Source organism: Notolepis coatsorum (assembly GCF_963971535.1).
Source record: "Notolepis coatsorum genome assembly, contig: SUPER_11_unloc_1, whole genome shotgun sequence".
Taxonomy (NCBI): Eukaryota; Metazoa; Chordata; class Actinopteri; order Aulopiformes; family Paralepididae; genus Notolepis; species Notolepis coatsorum.
This window is the reverse complement of record NW_028174870.1, coordinates 1104677-1126049: the sequence shown is the minus strand read 5'-3', so window position 1 is coordinate 1126049 and position 21373 is coordinate 1104677. Positions and strand designations below refer to the sequence as shown.

The 21373-nt window shown below is 42.7% G+C and overlaps 1 protein-coding gene across 1 annotated transcript in view; it reads left to right on the top strand.

Moving 5' to 3' along the window:
- The window catches only part of LOC311237580 (E3 ubiquitin/ISG15 ligase TRIM25-like), a 37440-nt gene that overhangs the window by 11532 nt on the left and 4535 nt on the right, over window positions 1–21373 (top strand). The window contains exons 3-5 of the mRNA XM_084338423.1: window positions 832–927; window positions 8370–8603; window positions 9724–9883. Coding sequence (XP_084194549.1) covers window positions 832–927; window positions 8370–8603; window positions 9724–9883 — 490 coding nt within the window. The remainder of the gene's footprint in view (window positions 1–831; window positions 928–8369; window positions 8604–9723; window positions 9884–21373) is intronic.

Here is a 21373-nt window from a genome sequence, read left to right as displayed (position 1 = left end):
TGGGAAATAAATTTCTCCAAAAAAAAATTCTCTAACCGGTCGCAATAATATCGCTTATCGCGATATTTTCGGGGGCAATTAATCGCCCAGCAAAATGTGTTATCGTGGCAGGCCTAGTGGAGAGTTTATGGTTCACCTTTTTACCACCAGAGAGACAACGCCTTTTGCTCTGCATTCACAGGAGTCGGCACAAACAAAGTGCAATGGCCAAGCCTCACCCAGTGCGATCTCATCAACAGCCCAATTGTTTTACTCTGCAACAGCTTGGGGCAATGATTATCATTTTGAAAATTACAATATATAAATTAGACATTTTGGGTGTGAGAGGAGTTCATTTTGTGATAGGCTGGAAGCACATCTATCGTTTTCCAGTAACCAGCTAGTGTTACTCAGTTGTGTTTTGAGAAATCATGACATGACTTCTGGTTGGGCAGTCAGAGTAAACGCTAGCGTTTTCTATTGGAAGCAACTTGCTAAAGGCACATCAATCCCAATGAAAACCACAAACTGCAAGAAAGCACTTGTGACTCACACACTTCCTGAATAGGCCACAAGAGACAATATAAAACATATGTACACATGCCATACCTCCTTCACTTATTGGGGGGGACATATTTATTCCCAACTATATAGCATGTCGCGGACATAATGTGCTCCAACGAGCACCCATTCTAGTTTGTTACCGTTTTGTCATCTGCCATGTTGCACAAGATGCAATTACCTTTCATGGCCACAGGGTGCCAATCTTACACTATAGATAAAGCTGTCTCTAGTGTAGCTTTAAATGAAGTCCCTAACTAAAACTATTCTTCCTACGTTGATTTGTTCCAGAAACAGCTGGGGGAGAGTCTTTTCAAAGTCCAGGAGAGAGTCCAGGAGAGAGAGAAGGAGCTGAAAGCACTCAGACTGGCTGTGGAGACACTGAAGGTGAGGTCATATGAAACTGGACTTTGAAGAAGAAGTCTTTATTTGTAGCACATTGCTACATCGTCATGCAGCGAACACACACATGCGAGATGGGTGACACATAGGACACGCATGCATTTTTTGGCATTCAGTCGTCTGGTAATCTGAAGGTTCCCGGTTCGATCCCAGCTCTTCCTGGAAGCATGCCGAAGTGTCCTTGAGCAAGACACACTGTGCCCAGAGATGGTGTAGTGGTTAGGACCCTACCTCTGGAACCACATGTACCCCTGTTAGCCTGGGATCCAATCCTGCCAGAGCCTTCTTTCCTGTATCTGCCCTATTCTTCATCCCTCTCCACCAGGGCTGTACAGTGCGAGATATATGTTGCACGTGCTACACTGACGTCAGTCTGTGCGATGAATGGATTTACCTCAGTAGCACTGGTGCGATGGCCCGCGTGTGTGGCGCATAAAAAAAAAAAGTGACTGTATTAACTCGTTAACTCGTAATCACTAGGGATGGGTATCGTTAGGATTTTATCGATACTACTACTCTTATCGATACTGCTTAACGGTTCGGTGCTTTATCGATACTCTTATCGGTTCTTTTAGATTATTATTTAAATATTTAAATTACATTTTTTTTTTTTTTTTTTTACAATTTCTTATTTGAACGGCTTATGGCTATATCTGTACTTGATATTTGTTTGTTGTGTTGCATATTTGAAATAAACTTCAATCAAATCAATCCCCCCCTCTTAAAAAAACAACCTGTGTTTAACCTGGCCATCTATAAAACATGCTAAAACTGTGAAACAAATGTCCTACTCCCCTAAAGAAAGAAATACATAGCAAACATGACTCGGTTATGCAATAGTGCTGCTGCTTTTTATTTTGTTAAAATCTTTTAGTTAATAAGACAAAAAAATTACTACAACGATTTCATGACTGCTTCCTGTCCTTGCCGGAAGTGCGTCGGATACCTACCTTAACGTAAAATTTTCAACAACAGAACAGATTGCTGCTAATTAAACACTTCATGGAAACGGAGTAACGTTAACGCTATGTCGAGTTCATACGTGTAGTGTAGTATGAATGATGAACTCGGCATAACGTTAGCGTTAGTCAGTTTCAGTGTTGCTGGATGGTACACTCTATTAGCTCCGTAGCCAGGGCACGAAATTGGAGCCCGGCCACCCGGCGGGCAGATTTTCGGTTTGGCGAGTGACACTGAGAGGTCTGCCCGCCACCTGGCGTGTAGTTCATATCGATACTCTTATTTTGAAAATCCTGTGCGGGTCTCATTTCCGCCCCAAGCGCAGCTCCAGTCATAATATCGATGGCTCCGGCAGTTAGCAACGTTCGGTTGATATGATACTCTTATTTTTTTTTTAAACTTGGCAACGAGTCATATCCGCCCCAGTCCGTGCTTCTGCTCGCATCAACACAGAGGCTCCTATTGCCTCGGGCAGTCTGCTGTAGTCTAGAGCGGACCTCCGTGAGCTAACGTTACTGTTTAAACAATGACCCAGTCAACTATTCATTTACCCAGTCAACTATTCGCATTACTTTTTAAATTCAGTAACGCTGTTACCGTTACTAAATGGTTTGTTAGTTCGTTACTGCGTTCTTTTTATGTAGATTCATAGCGAGCGTCCTCCTGACTCCGTTTGTTTTGTAAGTTTACTATAGAGAGCGTCTATTTCTTTCCGTAGCCGCATTTCTGGTTTCCGCATTTCTGATTGGCCACTGACTGACGTTCTCTGACGTTCTCTGACCAGAGAGCGTCAGTCAGTGGCCACTGGCCAATCAGAAATGCGGAAACCAGAAATGCGGCTACGGAAAGAAATAGACGCTCTCTATAGTAAACAAAACAAATCAAACGGAGTCAGGAGGACGCTCGCTATGAATCTACATAAAAAGAACGCAGTAATGAACTAACAAACCATTTAGCAACTACTTGGAGAGATAATTAATATACAACATGGAAACGAGATAAAGAACATGTTTGAGGGGCTGCTGGAGTCCGCTGGACTAACGTTACGACCACCGCAGACTTTGGTGAGTGCAATGTGTTCACTGAAACTCAAGTTGATCAACGGATTTTGACTGTACGAAATCTGCCAGGGAATCTCATAATACTAATCAAACAATATAAATATAGTCCTTTCATGCACAATTGATATCCTAACTATTCTAACGTTGCAATGCTTTGATTGATATCTTAAACAACGTTGCAAGATCAGGGCTCTACGCTAACCTTTTTCACTAGGGGCACAGGTGCTCCTAAATGAAAAATTTAGGAGCACACAAAGAAATTTAGGAGCACCCAAAAATATTTAGGAGCACAGTGAAAATATGTCAAGTAACAGTTTATTTTTATTTTCAAAAGTAAATGTATATTTGTACTGTGCGTGCATGTGCAAACGGGACACATCTGTGCAATAGCACATACCACCAAAGTCACTGGCCCACTGTGTGCGTGTGTGTGTATCATCTGCGTGTGCAAACGGGAATGGGACAGACATTTGAACTATTAATTAAGTGATTAATGCCTACTATGGCAAAGTTGTAGCCAACAACTAGGCCTAATAAGAAAGGCAGTGATATTGAACAAAAAGGAGACACTGGCTTTACAACCAGGGCCATCAGTAGAGGGGGGAGCTAGTGTTGCTCTTTTAGAAAAATAATCCTTTCAGGGTTGCCTATTGAAATACTGTACACCTCCAGTACAGTAGTTTGCGTGTCAGGTAGACCATTGATTGACAGTCGATTCTGCCAATTACGACGTCACACCGTTGCACTCTGGCCGTCCGGCGCTGCAGCTGGACCCTATTGCCACACCGCTTGCACTCTGGCCGTCCGGCGCTACAGCTGGACCCATTGCCCACCTCTGCGGTTGATAACGCTAGCCAAGTTAGCTGTACACACATACACAGTGGGCCAGTTGTAGGGGTGTAACAATGCATCGCAATGCATCGATCCTACTTTGCAATATTTACAAAACATGACATTGTTTTCGAACTCTAGCCATGGGGAAATGTTTAGCCAATTCACGTTAAATTTGTATGTCTTCCCTCCGGCTCCAGTGGGTGTAGCTTCGCTAGCTACAGTGGCTACATTGGGTGCTACAGTGGGTGTAGCCTCGCTAGCTTGGCCAACTTCGCTAGCATGCTGGCTAGCGTCAGTATCTTGGTTAACGTTAACCATCACCTCTGTAACATGAGCTGCCTCGCCTGACTTCTCATTCTCCGGTATCTTTCGCGCAAAATAAAAATGAATGGGCTTCGACATGGCTGTATTATTGTTTGACTCAGACAGTGACGCAGCCGCTGATCATTACTTTCGGTTTCCAGTCGCGTGACCACAGGAAACTACTGTGATTGGAACGTTTATGCGGCTGTGAACTGTGGGACTTGTAGTTTTTTAACGATTCTCGCAGCGGAGAAAAAAAAGGACGAATGAGAGGCTGTACTCTGCACTCGCTGGCCCCACTCGCACGCTGTGCGAGTACTTGATTTTGCATGTTCGCACGCACATATTTTTAGGGGCATATGCGAGCAATATGGTCGCACTGTAGAGCCCTGAAGATGGTTATAATGAAACGCTCCGGCGACATCAAGGCTGTTCCTTCAACCGGCGCACTTCTTATTATATCGACTCGGGACAACATTTGTTTGTGTCAGATTTGTGTTTGTATCTAGACCACATTGCTTAGCAGAGTTCAGTGATGGGAATGGAAACTGTCAAGTTGATCAACCGATTTTGAGTATCTGGGGCATGGGACTCGGGAGCAATCTTTTTTTTTTTTTTTTTTAATAACTAAATAGTTACTTTTCACAGTAACTCATTACTTTTGGGTGTAAGTAACTAATAAAATAACGAAGTTACTTTGAAATGAAGTAACTAGTAAAGTAACTGAGTTACTATTTTTCAGTAACTAGCACAACACTGCTTATAACATTGATTCGATGCGTATTCGAGCTGAAGGCATGCTGAATGTGATTTGACCAAAGCACAGTATACCAATAGGGTCCAGCTGCAGCGCCGGAGAATCCTGGCTGCATCTGGAGGCTACTCGAGTACACACAGACAGTGGAGCTGTTTGCAGATAGCGAGCATTTTGACTTGTCTCGCAGATAATACTACAAGTATGATTATATAATTTATAATATTTTATAATATCTTTTTTTATATATATATATATATTTTTTTTTTTATAAAACCAAAAACGATCGGTATCGGCCGATATGGCTCATAGACGATCGGTGATCGGTATCGGTGGCAAAAAACGTGATCGGGGCATCCCTAGTAGCCAGTTAGCCCGCACCATCCAGGTACTACTATAACGTTAGCTCCCAGTCCCAGAACGGTAGCCAGTTAGCCCCCATCATCCAGGTACTACTATAACGTTAGCTCCCAGTCCCAGAACGGTAGCCAGTTAGCCCCCACCATCCAGGTACTACTATAACGTTAGCTCCCAGAACGGTAGCCAGTTAGCCCTCACCATCCAGGTACTACTATAACGTTAGCTCCCAGTCCCAGAACGGTAGCTAGTTAGCCCCCACCATCCAGGTACTACTATAACGTTAGCTCCCAGTCCCAGAACGGTAGCTAGTTAGCCCCCACCATCCAGGTACTACTATAACGTTAGCTCCCAGTCCCAGAACGGTAGCCAGTTAGCCCCCACCATCCAGGTACTACTATAACGTTAGCTCCCAGTCCCAGAACGGTAGCTAGTTAGCCCCCACCATCCAGGTACTACTATAACGTTAGCTCCCAGTCCCAGAACGGTAGCCAGTTAGCCCGCACCATCCAGGTACTACTATAACGTTAGCTCCCAGTCCCAGAACGGTAGCTAGTTAGCCCCCACCATCCAGGTACTACTATAACGTTAGCTCCCAGTCCCAGAACGGTAGCCAGTTAGCCCCCACCATCCAGGTACTACTATAACGTTAGCTCCCAGTCCCAGAACGGTAGCCAGTTAGCCTGCACCATCCAGGTACTACTATAACGTTAGCTCCCAGTCCCAGAACGGTAGCCAATTAGCCCCCACCATCCAGGTACTACTATAACGTTAGCTCCCAGTCCCAGAACGGTAGCCAGTTAGCCCCCACCATCCAGGTACTACTATAACGTTAGCTCCCAGTCCCAGAACGGTAGCCAGTTAGCCCGCACCATCCAGGTACTACTATAACGTTAGCTCCCAGTCCCAGAACGGTAGCCAGTTAGCCCGCACCATCCAGGTACTACTATAACGTTAGCTCCCAGTCCCAGAACGGTAGCCAGTTAGCACGCACCATCCAGGTACTACTATAACGTTAGCTCCCAGTCCCAGAACGGTAGCCAGTTAGCCCGCACCATCCAGGTACTACTATAACGTTAGCTCCTTCCACATTGTGTAGCTAGAGAGATGCTCCTTTGATGTTTCATGTTTATGAAATCCCCTGTCCCTCTCTGTGGCATTTTTCCAATTACGGTATCCAAAATTCACAAAACCATCCACTCTCCGATTGGTGCTACTGCCAATAGAACAAAAATTCCGGCAGCAGAAACAAAAAGCTGCATCAGCATGTTCACTGTACTCGAGCCAGTCTCTGTTTTGGAACCACGTCGCTACAAATGACCGTTTCCTACCGCTAAACATGCTGGCAGGGTATGGTTGTAACACCATTTGTTTGGGATGCTCAGTCCCGAGATCATTTACCGCCAACGGTTGTGGATCTGGTGGATCATCATCATGATGACCTATAACCACCACGTTAGCTTCTGCTGTAACAGATGCAGCACCTCCAAGTGCAGCACCGGGGGGGCCTGGGCCTGGCGCTTCTTGGCAGACTTCTTCAACCACGTTAGATGTTGGAAGGCCTTCACCAGGAGGAGGCATTCTTGGAGGAGGCCGTGAAGAAGCCTTAGGTGCGCCTGCCCCAGCCAACCATTTTCGTATATCCATTTTATTTGTATGTCCGTCTCCAAGAAGTGATTATTATATTTTACCTGAGTCTGACTCTATCTTTGACTTTCGCGCTCACTGACCTCACTCAAGTCACGCCCTACCCATATCAAAATCAATTCAAATGCAGTCACGCCCTACCTGTCAACTCAACGTGACCAATAATAACGCGTGCGTGAGCCGTGGCATGAGATCAAACATACACTTCCTTTAAGACTTTTTTTTGTTTAATTTCGTTTAATAATAGGCTAAATAGCCTATTTATAAAGGAAAACATCTGACTTTTACTATAATAAAAAAAATTAAATGTTTAATTATTTAATTTTTTTATAATAATTGACCATGCCGGTTGGAGGGGCACAGTGCCCCATCTGGGGGGGCATGGCCCGCGAATGCCCCCCCATGGCGCCGACACTGGTGTGTGTGTGTTTGATTGATTGAATACTTTATTGACAACAGTAGGACAACATTTTAACAATAAAAGTGTCATAACGCTGGTCAAATGGATAAAACACAATAAAGCCATGGCTTCTTTCCATTGTGTTCCATTTACATGGAATATAAAAAGGCACAAAAACACGAATGGACATGTACACAGACAGGACACCCTAAAAGTAAGTACAAAAACACCTAACCTGAAAACTCATACAGTCATCTAATGTTAAAAGAAATTAAATAAAAACGCAAACACTTAAAAGCAACTCATGATAAAAAGAGATAAAAACCAAATTATGATAAAAGAGATAAAAACCAAATTAAGACTAATTTGAGTTGCTGCTGAGCCATGATTTTAGGGCCGATTTAAATCCGAGAGGGGAATTCAGGAGTTTTAGGAATGTTGGCAGGGCATTCCACATTACATTAGCAGAGTAAAAAAAAATCGTCTTTCCCCATGCATGTCCTGACTCTCGGCGGGAACAGGTCAGTGGGGCTCCCTCTTGTGGCGTATTTGTGGACATCTCCTACTTTATTAAAATAATTTACTAGGTACTTGGGGACCGTTTCTTTCAGTACTTTAAAAACCAGAAGCATTTTAAGCTGATGTACCCTTTCCTCAACCCTGAGCCATCCCAGACTGTTAAAGTTGGCTGGCGTTAGGTGAGTCCTAACGTGAAGGTTGTGCAGGAGTCTCACTAGTTTGTTTTGGGAGGTCTGGAGCTTTGTGTTCATGTGTTTGGAGATGTTACTGTACCATGAAGTGCAAGCGTAGTCAAAGTGACACTGAATGAGGCTCCAGCTAGGGTCCTCAGAGCGTTCCTATATATAAAAGAGGAAATAAATAAAAAAAGAAAATGTTTTTGGTTTAACCTTTGTAATCACTTTGTGCCATCTTTTCGTTAGAAAGTTTGTTGTTTAAAATAAAGCCCAGATAAGTGACCTCTTTATCCTCAATAATGCTCTTGAGGATAATGTGTGTGCGTGTGTGTGAGAATGTGAGGCATAAGTTGTAAAGCTCTTTAGAAGAAAGTGCTATAAAAGTGCAGTCCATTCATGTCTTTGTGTCTTAACAGAGTTCAGCCCAGACAGCAGTGGAGGCCAGTTATAAGATCTTCTCTGAGATGATCCGCTCAATACAGACGAGGCGCAAGGAGGTGCAGGACCTGATCAGAGCCCAGGAGAAGACTGCAGTCAGTCAGGCTGAAGGGGTCCTGAAGCAACTGGAACAGGAGATAGAGGAGCTGAGGAGGAGAGGGGTGGAGCTGGAGCAGCTGGAGCACGCTGACGACCACATCCATTTCATTCAGGTTCACTAGATATTCAGTCTTATCCATAGGACTGTAACCGTTTCTGATGAATATGCCTTTCATATGTCTTTGAACCACATCCATTGTACTCCGGTTCACTAGCTATTCAGTCGTATAGATAGCATTAGGACTAACTGTTTCTACTGAATATGCCTTTCATATTTAAACCATATATATCTACGTTTACATTTCTTGTATTTAATTTTTTTATAATTTTTTAAACAAACATATAAACAAACATGACAACACACGATAAGATATACAAGCATTAATTGTCAGGGCACATCCAATGAGATCACCTTTAAGTTAGTTGTCTTATATAAGATATACCCATAATACCTGTTATCTAAAAAAAAAAACTACACACATATGCTCAGCTCGAACCCCCCCCTCCCGGACCCCACCTTGAGAAGTACCTCCACTATCCCTCGCACCTAACCAGACACTACCATTATAAGCTAGCTTTTATTCTCTCCACCACTTCTAACCACATTGACATTTTGGATTCATTGAGACCCAGAATTCTTGCTGTAGATATTTCATGGTAAATTACATCAAGATATGTAAGAAACCAAACTTTACGGCAAATTTTTTCCGGTTGAAACCAGCGTGATGCGATCAGCTACGTTTACATTTCTGTGACTGCCCATGTACTTTTTTCAGTAGTAAAGTCAATAGAAATGTACAGTGAAACACTAGTATTCCTGTGGTTTTACCAAAGAAATACTATGTATATGGTTATTTATATAGTGATTCACTATAGTATTTCTACAGCCATTTGTACATCTGAAGCAAAAAAAACACAGAAATACTACAGTTTTACTGTAGGTGATTTTCAAATGAGTCTGATTGATTGATTGATTGAAAACTTTAATTAACAGATTGCAGAATGGGTACAGTACAACTCAATACACACAGTTGTTAAGGGGATGCAGACCAGAGAAAGACTTTTGTCTTGTTTACATCAGGGTCCCCCATTTCCAATTCATAATGACATTTATGACATACACAACATACAGATATAAAAATCTAATCTAATCAGGACATTTATGACATACAGATATACAGTACTGTTACAGTGTCTGTCTCTCTTTGTTTAATATAATTTCTCTCTATCCAGGGGTTCCAGTCCTTCTCCAGTCCCAGTGTATCTCCAGACTTACCCAGTATCGCTGTCCATCCTCTACGTGACTTCAGGAATGTGACTGATGCTGTTTCTGAGCTGAGAGACGAACTGAAGAACATCCTGAAGGATACATGGCCGAAGACATCAGTAGAAGGTGAGAAGAATATATACACTGTTGTAAAACATGAAGATATCAGGAGAAGGTGATGAATATATAGACTCTTGTAAAACATGAAGATATCAGGAGAAGGTGAGAAGAATATATAGACTGTTGTAAAACATGAAGATATCAGCAGAAGGTGATGAATATATAGACTCTTGTAAAACATGAAGATATCAGGAGAAGGTGAGATGAATATATCGTAAAACATGACTGTCAATGCAGGCTACACTCCAGCAGGTTCTATGATAACATATAAACAATGGGCCTCATTCAACAATACTCTCATTATTTTTCTTATATTCTTGCTTACCTGTCTGTTAAGAGAACAATAAGAAAAGCCACCGCCACATTCATCAAGCCGTTCTTAAAGTCCAAATCTGTTCTTACCCAGGTTTTTTGAATGGTGAATCCCACTCATTCTAAACTGGATGCGCATTCTTGCGCAAGTCATTTGCATACAGAGACACGCCTCACGGGCTCATTATAATACGAGAGCCGTGGGTCTGCATTGTATATGAGCGGATCCCCCGGCCGTATTCAAGCGCTGGAGCGCTTTGCGATGGATCAAAATTAGATAGGAATCAAATGTATTGTCATCATACAGCACCTATAGCTATATAGTGGAATAGACTGTATTAATATAGTAGTAATATAATAGTAGTTGGCTAGTTGCGCGCTTCTGGCCACCTCCCGCAGTACACGCATACACACGTACTGTTACAGTACGTGCAAAATGAATCGTTCCTGAACGACTGTGCGTTGTCAAGAGCCAATCACACAGGTTGCCTCATCTCATCTGGCTCTGCAAATAGATCTAGAGTCTGAATATCTCCGCATATATAGCCTGATGACTGACACATCTCTCTCAAATCCATTCTGAGAACGGAATGCAGTGCCCGCGACGCGGGTCTTGATTGATTGATTGAAAATTGTATCAACAGATTGCAGAATGGGTACAATACAGTACAGCTCAATACACACAATTGTTAAGGGGATGCAGACCAGAGAGAGACTTTCGTCTTGTTTACATCAGGGTCCCCCATTTTCAATTTATCATAACATGTATGACATACAGATAGACAGTACTGCTACATCTATACATTTATGACATACCAGATTTACAAATACAGTACTGTTTGTTATACGAAAAGAGTAAAAAAAAAGGAGAGTATATACATTTGACGAAGAAACTGTACATTGGAGGAGGTGGGGGGGGGGGGGGGGGGTTGGGTAGGTGGTGTGGGGGGCGGGAACTGTACATTGGAGGTGGGTGGGTGGGTGGGGTCGGTGAGGTGGGGGTAACTGTACATTGGATTATCGACGAAACCTTACTTGGTCCAAGAAGAGGGTCTCGTGTATTACTGGATTTAAGTCAGTTGTTTATTTATTTATGTTTTACTGTTTGCATACGAGGTGGTCCGCAAATGTTCTTGATAACAATCTAGTGGTCCGCATAAAACAGAAGTTTGGGAACCACTGATATAGACAATCTCTAAATATGCGTTCTATGCTATGTATACAGTACTGCATATCTGTAAGTCATAAATGTCATGATATATATCTGTATATCTGTATGTTGTGTGTCATAAATGTCATTATGAATTGAAAATGATGTAAACAAGACGAAAGTCTTTCTCTGGTCTGCATCCCCTTAAAAACCCTTAGGAGTCAACGGGGCTTATTGCACCCGTGGGCGGAGAACAAAAGGATTTAAATCTCTCACAAATGCTCAGGAAGTCCCGTTTTTCAGAAATCTGTAAAAATAGAACAAAGACAATTTCGAGTGCATATAGTGTAATCTATATGTATCCTTACTTGCTAAACGTAATACGACTTGTAAATATGTTTAATTCTTGCTAAATTGTATAGTTCTAAATGATCCCTGTATTCCCCGAAACTACAACGTGTCACGTACATGCACGCGCACACACACAAACAGCGCATAGGTGTTAATCACTGAGTGATCTAATATGCATATTCTTCAGCGCGAGAGGGGGGGGGGGGGGGGTTGTGTTTCTCACTGTCTGTCGTTGATAATATAATCTGAAGAGGTCCTGCATTATTATTATTATCATTCTCGAGAATACACGCGGACCCGACGGAACGTTAATTTATGAATTACGCCCGTGTATATACCCACGTCGCGCTAAAACAACATAACTACTGTATGGCAGAGACAGAGTGCGTGTGTGTACGAGTTATGAGTTATCTCGCAGTTCATTCAAGCGCGCATCACGGTGATGACAGCTCTCTATCTAGAGTAGAAAGGTGCGGTCACAGGGGCGTAGCTGGAGATTCTGGGCCCCATGAAAGAATCAATTTGTGGGCCCCCAATCTATTAAAAAATGTGGGGCCCCCAATCTATAAAAGAATTTGGGGCATTTGCTGGGCCCTTGGAATCATCCTAACCCCCCCCCCCCCCAGCTACTCTCCTGCACACACACACACACTCTCTCTCTCTCTCTCTCAAACAGAGAAATCAAAAGAAATCAGTACATTACAGAAGGAATTTCTTGTACAGTCTTGTACAGTGGGTGACAATATTGTCACAAGGAAAGATGAAATTACATACCTAGGTTTCATGTCTATCTATATCTCCCTCTCTCCCTCCATCTATCCTCTGTATCTCCCTCTTTCTTTCTCTTCCTCTATATCCCTCTCTCTCCCCCTCTCTCCCTCTATCTCTCTTTCTTTCTCTCCCTATATATCCTCTCTCTCTCCTTATCTCCCTTTTTCTCCCTCTCTCTCTCCCTCTCTCACTTTCTCTGAACTGCATATGAAAGACAAACTGATGCCACGCAGGCACCCACTCACCCACCCACGCAGATACACACACACATATGAAATGTTTATTTATGTCCACATAAACAGAAGTACAAGGAAGCCTCATACAAAGGACATAAACAATGCGAGTGCAATCAGAAAATTATGAAGAACAGTCAGGTACAGGTCTTTCTTTCTTTCTTTCTTTCTTTCTTTCTTTCTTTCTTTCTTTCTTTCTTTCTTTCTTTCTTTCTCTCTCTCTCTGAAATACACTATACTGTAAACACAGTAAAATTATGGTAATTGTGCATATGTTGGGTATTGTATGGATAATATGTAGTGGCCGCTTGTCGCTAGGCTAGGCCTCCTGCTGGGTCCATTCACTGGAATAACAAAGGAATGACTGGGCCTTTGCTCCAGGTGTGAAATGGTTCTAGTGACAATGATCACATTGAATTCTGGGAGTGTAGTTCTCTCATCAGATGGCTGAATGAACTTGGATCAAGTTCAAGTCCTATCCTGAAAAGTAGATTTTACCAGAATGTTTGATAGGACATTGATTGAAAACTATCGTCTCAAATTTGACAATTGATGGCTTATTTTGAAGGTATGAATCTGTAATTTGACATTATGTAACAAAAAAAAAAGGAAAATTCTGAGAAGGTGGAGCTAGTTACTTTAGACCTTGAAGGGTAACACAATCTACCTGTCAGGAAGGTCTTTCTCTGTTTCTGTTGGTGGACATATGTCAGTCACCTCTCCACTGACGTGTGGGGTCCCTCAGGGGTCAGTTCTGGGGCCGCTGTTGTTTTCCATCTATATGCTACCCCTTGGACAGCTTATCAGCTCATGTAAAGACATTTGCTATAATTTTTATGCTGACGACAGCCAGTTATATTTTTCTTTTAAACCCCAAAATGCCCATAAGCTGTCAGCTCTTGTTGATTGTTTTTCCAAGATCAATTCATGGATGATAGTAATTTCTTACAGCTGAATAAGGGAAAAACAGAGTTACTATACTTCGGGCCAGACACACAAAAAGCTGATGTTGTGACTGCACTTGGTCCACTAGCCGCTTACCTGAAGCCAAGCTCAAGAAATCTGGGGGTCATCTTTGATCAGTTTCTAAATTTTAATGACCACTTAAAGTCACTAACCCGGTCTTGTTTTTTCCAACTAAGAAATATTGCAAAATTATGCCCCAATATCCCATATCACTGTCTTGAACAGGTTATCCATGTTTTTATTTCTTCACGAATTGACTACTGTAATTCTCTGTTCACTTGCCTTGACAAAGCAGCGTTGGCTAAACTTCAAATCATTCAGAATGCGGCCGCCAGATTGTTAACCAGAACCAAACGCAGAGAACACATTACCCCTGTATTAGCCACACTACATTGGCTACCTGTAAAATACAGGATTGATTTTAAAATTGCGATCACCACCTACAAGGCTTTAAAAGGTGAAGCCCCAAGCTACATTGCTGAGCTTATAACCCCTTACTGCCCAAATAGGACTCTCCGCTCCTCCGACCAAGGAGAGCTCGTCGTCCCATGGACCAAACTAAAAACCAAGGGTGACCGGGCTTTTTCAGTCGTAGCACCCAAGCTATGGAATCAGCTACCTTATGAAATCAGGTCTGCTATTAGTGTGGAGTCTTTTAAACAAGGTCTAAAAACCTTCTTATACAGTCAGGCTTTTAATTGATCGTGTATGTGGTATAACATGTGTGTATATGTGATTATATTTTAATTAATTTATTTTGAAGTATTCTACAATCTTGTATGTGATGTAACATGTGTGATTATTCTATTCTGATTAACCTTTTACTGCCTGTAAAGCACTTTGTGATTTTAATCTGGAAAAGCGCTATACAAATAAAATTTACCTTACCTTACCTTACAATCCCGCCCAAGCACGGAGATCTCCGTGTTTCGATTCCACCCGTTGTGGACGGATATATCCGTGGCAAGTTGTTTTGGCTTTTATTCCATTTTTAATAACCTATTCAAGGTCGCCGAGCGGCACTGCAGATTTACCCTACTCTTTGAATTCGCCAACGTGCATTACCGGCCAGATCCTCTTAGGGGTACTGTCGCGATAATAGAGTGTGCCCTGTGGCTGAACAGTGGACTATTTTTTTTTTTACTTTCAATGGAGTTTCTAGTTAGCTCGATTCTGGATGTGCAGCCTGCAGCTTGGATTACGTTTTGGATCGCAGATTTCACTATGCAATAAGGGGATTTATCATCAGCCAATGGACATATCGATCTACCAGATGGCAATTGATAACGGGGAAATGCTCGGGGGGATCCCACCGGCCCACAGTAAGATCTTTTTCACGTAAAGTACATCCCGATCGGCAGGGCCGCCTGGGAGAAATGGGAGGCCCTGTGCGGAAAAAAACAAAACGTTATTTATTTTATTTTTTTATTTTATTTTTTTCATACAGTCAACATATTCTTAAATAATAGCGCTGCCCGAGGCTGGGCATGATACAGTCAACATATACAGATGAAGCCTGTAGTTTTCATGGACACTTTGCCGCGACGCGCGCACGGTTATATCACGTCGTTTTAATTAATTAGGAACCCAGGCTGCTGTTCTGTTTTATGCCGCCAGGAGGCGCAAAGTCGACCGGCGGCGGTCTATTGAGTATTGACTTCCTCATTCATCACTGTGCCTTTGTGTCGATAACACGAGCCACTGTCAACGTTGGGATGGCGCGAGACTGAGAGAGACTTTATTGTGAATTTAAAATACGCTGGTAAAGTGGGGAGGAAGATTGTTCATTCAAGTAAGCTATAATACAGTATTATATGGCCACCAGACATATTCTCTCCGTGAAATTGCATTTATCCGTCGCGCAAAAAGCTGTTTTCTTTTACTTTGAAAGATTGTCACTTCCGCCTCAGTACTCAGCTACAGGGAATGAAATACGTTGGTAAGCTAGCGAACGTCTCTCTGTGGTGCCACGCAATAGGTTGAATCGTAGTGAGCTAAGTTGAAGACAATGGTCGAGGTGTTTCCTGTTTCATAATACGAATTTCATAATAAAAGCGGCCCGCTTAAAAAATAAATAAGAGCTTGTGCCGTTTCAACGTTGACAGTTATCAATCGCTTGCGCTCAAAGGATATTTTATAAAACGAGGCATACAATATAATACTATGTATTTGAGCCAAAACATGTGGTCAGAACACAGTGCATTTTGGCCATTCGCTCTCATTCTCTCTCAGCCTCTCTCCCTTTGTCGAGGGCGGAGCTTGTTGAATGAACAGGCACCTCGGCACGTTGTCACCAGCTGTATGAGAGCGCCCCCGCTGGTCATTGTTAACATTAACCACGCAAAACGGCATTAAAACGGCCGGCAAACAGTTGTTCCATGACTATTTATGGCTGTATCTGTAGCAAGAGAGAGAGCGAGAGAGAGCTCCCGTTCTACAGTCAATATTCAGTGTTATCGCTGCACAGTTGTGTGTGTTAGAAAGAGAGAGATAGAGAGAGAGCATGTCTGTTTGTGTGTGTGTTAGAGAGAGAGCATGTATATGTGTGTTAGAAAGAGAGAGAAATATATAGAGATGGAGCATGTCATTTTGTGAGTTAGAGAGAGATATAGAGCATGTCTGTCTGTGTGTGTTAGAGAGAGAGAGCATGTGTGTTTGTGTGTTAGAGAGAGAGAGCATGTCTGTGTGTTAGAGAGAGAGCATGTATGAGAGAGATAAGCAAAGATGAGCCCCTAAAGGATATTCAACTTTTAATGGAAGAACAAAACAGAAGGAAAAGATCTTCACAAAGGCAACATGAATATACATAGATCCAAAAGGACAAAGATCAACACTTAAATCCAAATAGAAGAGGGTCTATACCAGAGAAAACAAAGTAGCAAGGAGCCAATGGCCGACATCAGCTAAATAGGCTAACTGCAAATAGAGTAGCCAGGTACTGACACCAGGCCACACACAGCTTTGGCCAACGCTACCCAAGCTACACAAACGACCAAGACAATTCACACACAGCACATGTCGTATCTCCAAATGTTGTGAAGTAACATATGTCTTGCCTGGAAAAAAACATTGTTATTAACAAAACATTCGGGAGGGGAAGGAAGGAAGAGTGGGGTAATGTCCAATGGACATCTTACCTGCACCAAGGAACGCAGGGCGAAAGGCCGCAACACAGGTCTCCACGTTGACGAAAGGCCTCTCGCTGGCGGGACAAAAAGAAGCTATGGCCGGCGCCTTGTCATGGTGCAGGCCCGACTACATCTTCTGTCAAAGATGATGTCGTAGTCAGAGTGCCAGGGCCTGCTATTCTCACGGCTAATGTCAATGGTCGTAGCACAAGCTAACAGCTAACTCTAGGCTAACTGATAGCATCAAGCTAACATTCCCAGCCGAGCGAAAACGAGCAGCTAACGTTGTAGCTAAACAGTTAACTGGCTAACAGTTAGCTCAACCCGGCTATCGCTAACCATTAGCTAACGCAGAAGCAAGCTATGCGGCTACCACTGAAAAACTGTACAACGTGAGAAAAGCAATACAGGCCAACACTTCAGACAGCCGCTGTGTTTTCCTCTTCTCATACGAAGAGAGAAGGGAAAAAGAAGGCAATACACGTCCCACTACAGAGTGGTGTTTACCATAGCGGTGCCGGCATCAAGTCCCTCGCGGACTATAGCCGACTTGAGCATGGAGATATTCTCATAATGAAACGCCAAGCTCACCTCCCTCGCACCAGGTGCTGACACCAGGCCACACACCGTTAGCTACTACAACAGCTAGTCGGCCCGTTTGGCTCCCGAGAGAGAGAGAGAAAGAGATATCCACGGCGGGAATAGAATAGAGTGCATTAAAAACTCACCAAACGTCCAAGAGGATGGAGACAACCGCGTGGAGTTGACGAAGTTCATCTGCCGAACGACCGTCCTCTTCATCTGCTCCCGGGAGCTAACGCCGGTACCCGGCTGGTAGAAGTGGAGCTATGTAGCCAGCAGGCTAAATGGTCCCGACGCTGGTAGAAGTGGAGCTATGTAGCCAGCAGGCTAATGGTCCCGACGCTGGTAGAAGTGGAGCTATGTAGCCAGCAGGCTACATACATGCTCTCTCTAGGTTAGCTAACGCTAGTTAGCCTTTAGCTAAGCTAGCTACTAGCCGACATCATCATGGCTATCCCGACTGAACCACACGTTAGCACTCAATATTATAACGTAGCTAAAGCTAACTAGCTGTCCCTGTCTTTAGCCGGGATGGCTAGCCTGACTGAACTGTCTAACATGCAACAACTTTCATCTTCAGTCCATCTGCCGAACGATGTCCTCTTCATCTTGGCTGGCATAACCTCCAATGCTGCACGCGCGAAATAGTCAGACGCTACCTTACCTGTAACCCCTCCCCTCATTGAAACCAATTCTGCTGCAGAGCCTCAGAGCTGCCTCCAATAGTGTATCTGCAGAGCCGCAGAGCCAGGAACAAGTCAGACACATTCTACAAACGTGTCTAATGTGAAATATATAAGCATATAAGCAAAACTAGATTTTTAGGTCTGTGATTAAAAAGGGCCTCGCGGGAAGGGGGACCTCGCAAAAATAAATAAATAAATAAATAAAAATTATAAAAAAAAATTATAGATAATTTTTTTTTTTTTTTTTTTTTTTCGATGCCCCCCTTCCCGCGAGGCCCTGTGAGACCGCACTGCTCGCACACCCCCTGAGGCGGCCCTGCCGATCGGGCATTGTTTTGATAGCCATCCATCCGATCAATGAATGAGGCTAACGCGGTTATTGGTAATCAATAATCAGAAACGACGTCCCCCGCCCCCCCCCCTTCATGCATACAGTACATGCTTGAGAATCGTGCCGATCATATGCAGTTTGAGTTATTTCTGTAGCATAATTATGTATAACGGAAATGCCATTGGATATAACGTAGTAGCTTATCGGTCTGTATCTCGCCTTCCAGGAAATATCCTAGCCGAAATCCCGTATAACGCTTATATTCACGGCACTATAAAATGAGAACGTATTGATGAATTTTTTCTTTAAGCCATTTTGAAGGGACGGTTTATGGTCTCAATTGACAATGAGAATGGACAGATAGCAATACTATAAAGTATAGATTTAGCTCTACAAACAGCCCCACGTCTGTTTACATTTGCTGGTCCTCTAGAGATTTATTAGACTCATCCCAGTGGCCGCGATTGTGTTAACAATTGTGTGTATTGAGCCCTACTGTATTGTACCCATTCTGCAATCTGTTAATAAAATCTTCAATCAATCAATGGCCTGGGCGGCCAAAGCATAACTGTTCTAACAGCAATATATAATCCATTTCAGATAGAATGCACGCAATACGTTTTTTTTTTATCCACTTTTTCTCCCATTTTCTATATTTTCTCCCATCCCAATTTCGTATCATCCAATTCAACCCTCCCCTGTCACGAACGCTGTTTCTTGCCTCCCACAAGCCGGCTGCAATGTGGACTAAGTCATACATAGCACAAGTCCCCTCCGGTACTTGAGGTAACAGCAGTCGCATCTTTTCACCTGCGCAGCTCGATCTCTCAGTGGCGAGGAGTAACGCGTGGGAGGCTCACGCTGCCCCCGACACTTCCTGATTCTACTGCGCAGGCGCACCAACCGACCTGTAGGAGTCGCTGTCCACAACGCCCGATCCCCACCCATCAGTTTCCCACCCCCTAATACGGCCAATGTGTATTAGTACGGACGACCAGCAGGGGCGGATTTAGGATTGTAGGAGAACCGGGGCTTAGCCCAGATAGGTGCCCTTTATTTCTAAATTTTTTATTTTTATTTTATTTTTATTTTTATTTTTTATTTTTTTTATTTTTTTTGGCAGGCAAGGGCTGGTTTGGAGGGGATCAGCCACGGCAGATTTTTTTTTTGAATTTAATGAACCTGTACGTGCAATTTCCTGCAATATAGAGCCTTCAATCTTGACCAATAAAGCTGCTCTTTTCACTATAAAACTCAGTTAACCATAACGTAGTTATGGTTAGATTTATATATTGGGGGGCATATATCATATTTTTCATATAATCAAAAAGTGGTGGAGCAAGATCATACCTTTGCTCCCCCAAGTTCAATAGTGGGAGAGCAGAGATGCTCCGAATGCTCTTATGGCCAGGCGTCTATGATTCACTGATACAAAGTAAAATAGTGCAGTGCAATAAAATAGTTAGTAAAATAGAATAAAATAATGCAATAGTGCATTGCAATAAAATAGTTATCATCGTATTTTTTCGGGAGGCCGGTAAGGAGTGCATTACAGTAGTCGAGTTGGCTTGAGATAAAGGCATGGATCTGGTTTTCAGTGTCCTTTTGATTTATAAATGGCCGTACTTTAGCTATGTTTCTAAGGTGGAAGAATTAAGTTTTGACAACTTGTTGATTGTGATTTAAAGCTTAGGTCTGAGTCTACCATAACACCAAGACTTAACTCACTCAAATCAGGGTTCGAAATTAATGGGGGCTTGGGGCAAAATGCCCTCGAAAATTGACCAAATGCCCTCGAACATCAGTTAAGGGGGGCAAAAAAAGCCCCCGACAGTTTACTAATTATATATATAATTATATATATGCTCTACAGTGCGAGCATTTCCCTCGTATTGCCCCTAATAATATGTGTGTGTGCAAACCGGAAAAATCATTTACTTGCAGTGTGCGAGACAGACGAGTGATTGTGAAGATTACAAAACAGCTCCGCTGTTAATAGTTCAGATTGAAACTGGACTGAAATTCAGTTTTTGGGTGGAATGTTTGTTCCAAGGAGGAGGGAGGCGGGGCCCGCTGCGTGTTACAGGCACTTGAGAGGTGCTGCGATTCCTGCGAACACAGAGAGAGCGCTCTGCTCTCATCAAGCATTACACTGCTATCTTAACGTTAGCAAGCTAAGCATCTGCATAGCGTGACCTGTGTTCTGTGTAACGTTAAGTAACTTGTGTTCGGCGGGGAAAGACCATTCCATTTGTAACACAACTCCAAAAGAATAACATCCAAATCCGATCCCGATGCGCATTTCCTTCATTCCACAGCGCTGAGCGCGCAACGTATTTCATTGATCGATCTGGCCAGAGCCTATACTCACAAACGTTGCGTGTGTGGGGTTTTTCATCAATTTGAAACGAGCTTCTTGACTGTTGGAATTAGGGATGTTAAAAATAAAATATCTAATAATATTATTCAATATTAGACATTCGTTGATCCAGAGGCAACCGGTTATTATATCAAGACAACAACACAACTTGCCCTCACTCAGGGACAATAATATTTAATCTATTTAGATAGAGTATGTATGTATTATTTACAGATAATTGAAGGTACCTCAAAACATGAAACCAAGCCATGATGTCACACATCGTGTGCGTGTGTGTGTTACTTGAACAATTGTCACTGTGCTCCTAAATTTCTGTGTGCTCTTAAATTTGTATTTAGATTTTATTTATTAACATTTTATTTAGGAGCACATGTGCTCCTTGGGAAAAAGGTTAGCGTAGAGCCCTATATATGGAGACATTAACATTACGTTATCAAACATAGGGACGAAGACTGTAAAAAAAGTGTCAACAATGTTTTATAATCTTTATGTTAATTTTCATTATAAAAATGTTGTGCCCCCGAAATACAAAAAAAAGCCCCCGAAAAGCAATTAAGGGGGGCAAAAAAAGCCCTTGAAAAAAAATGTTAATTTCTAACCCTGACT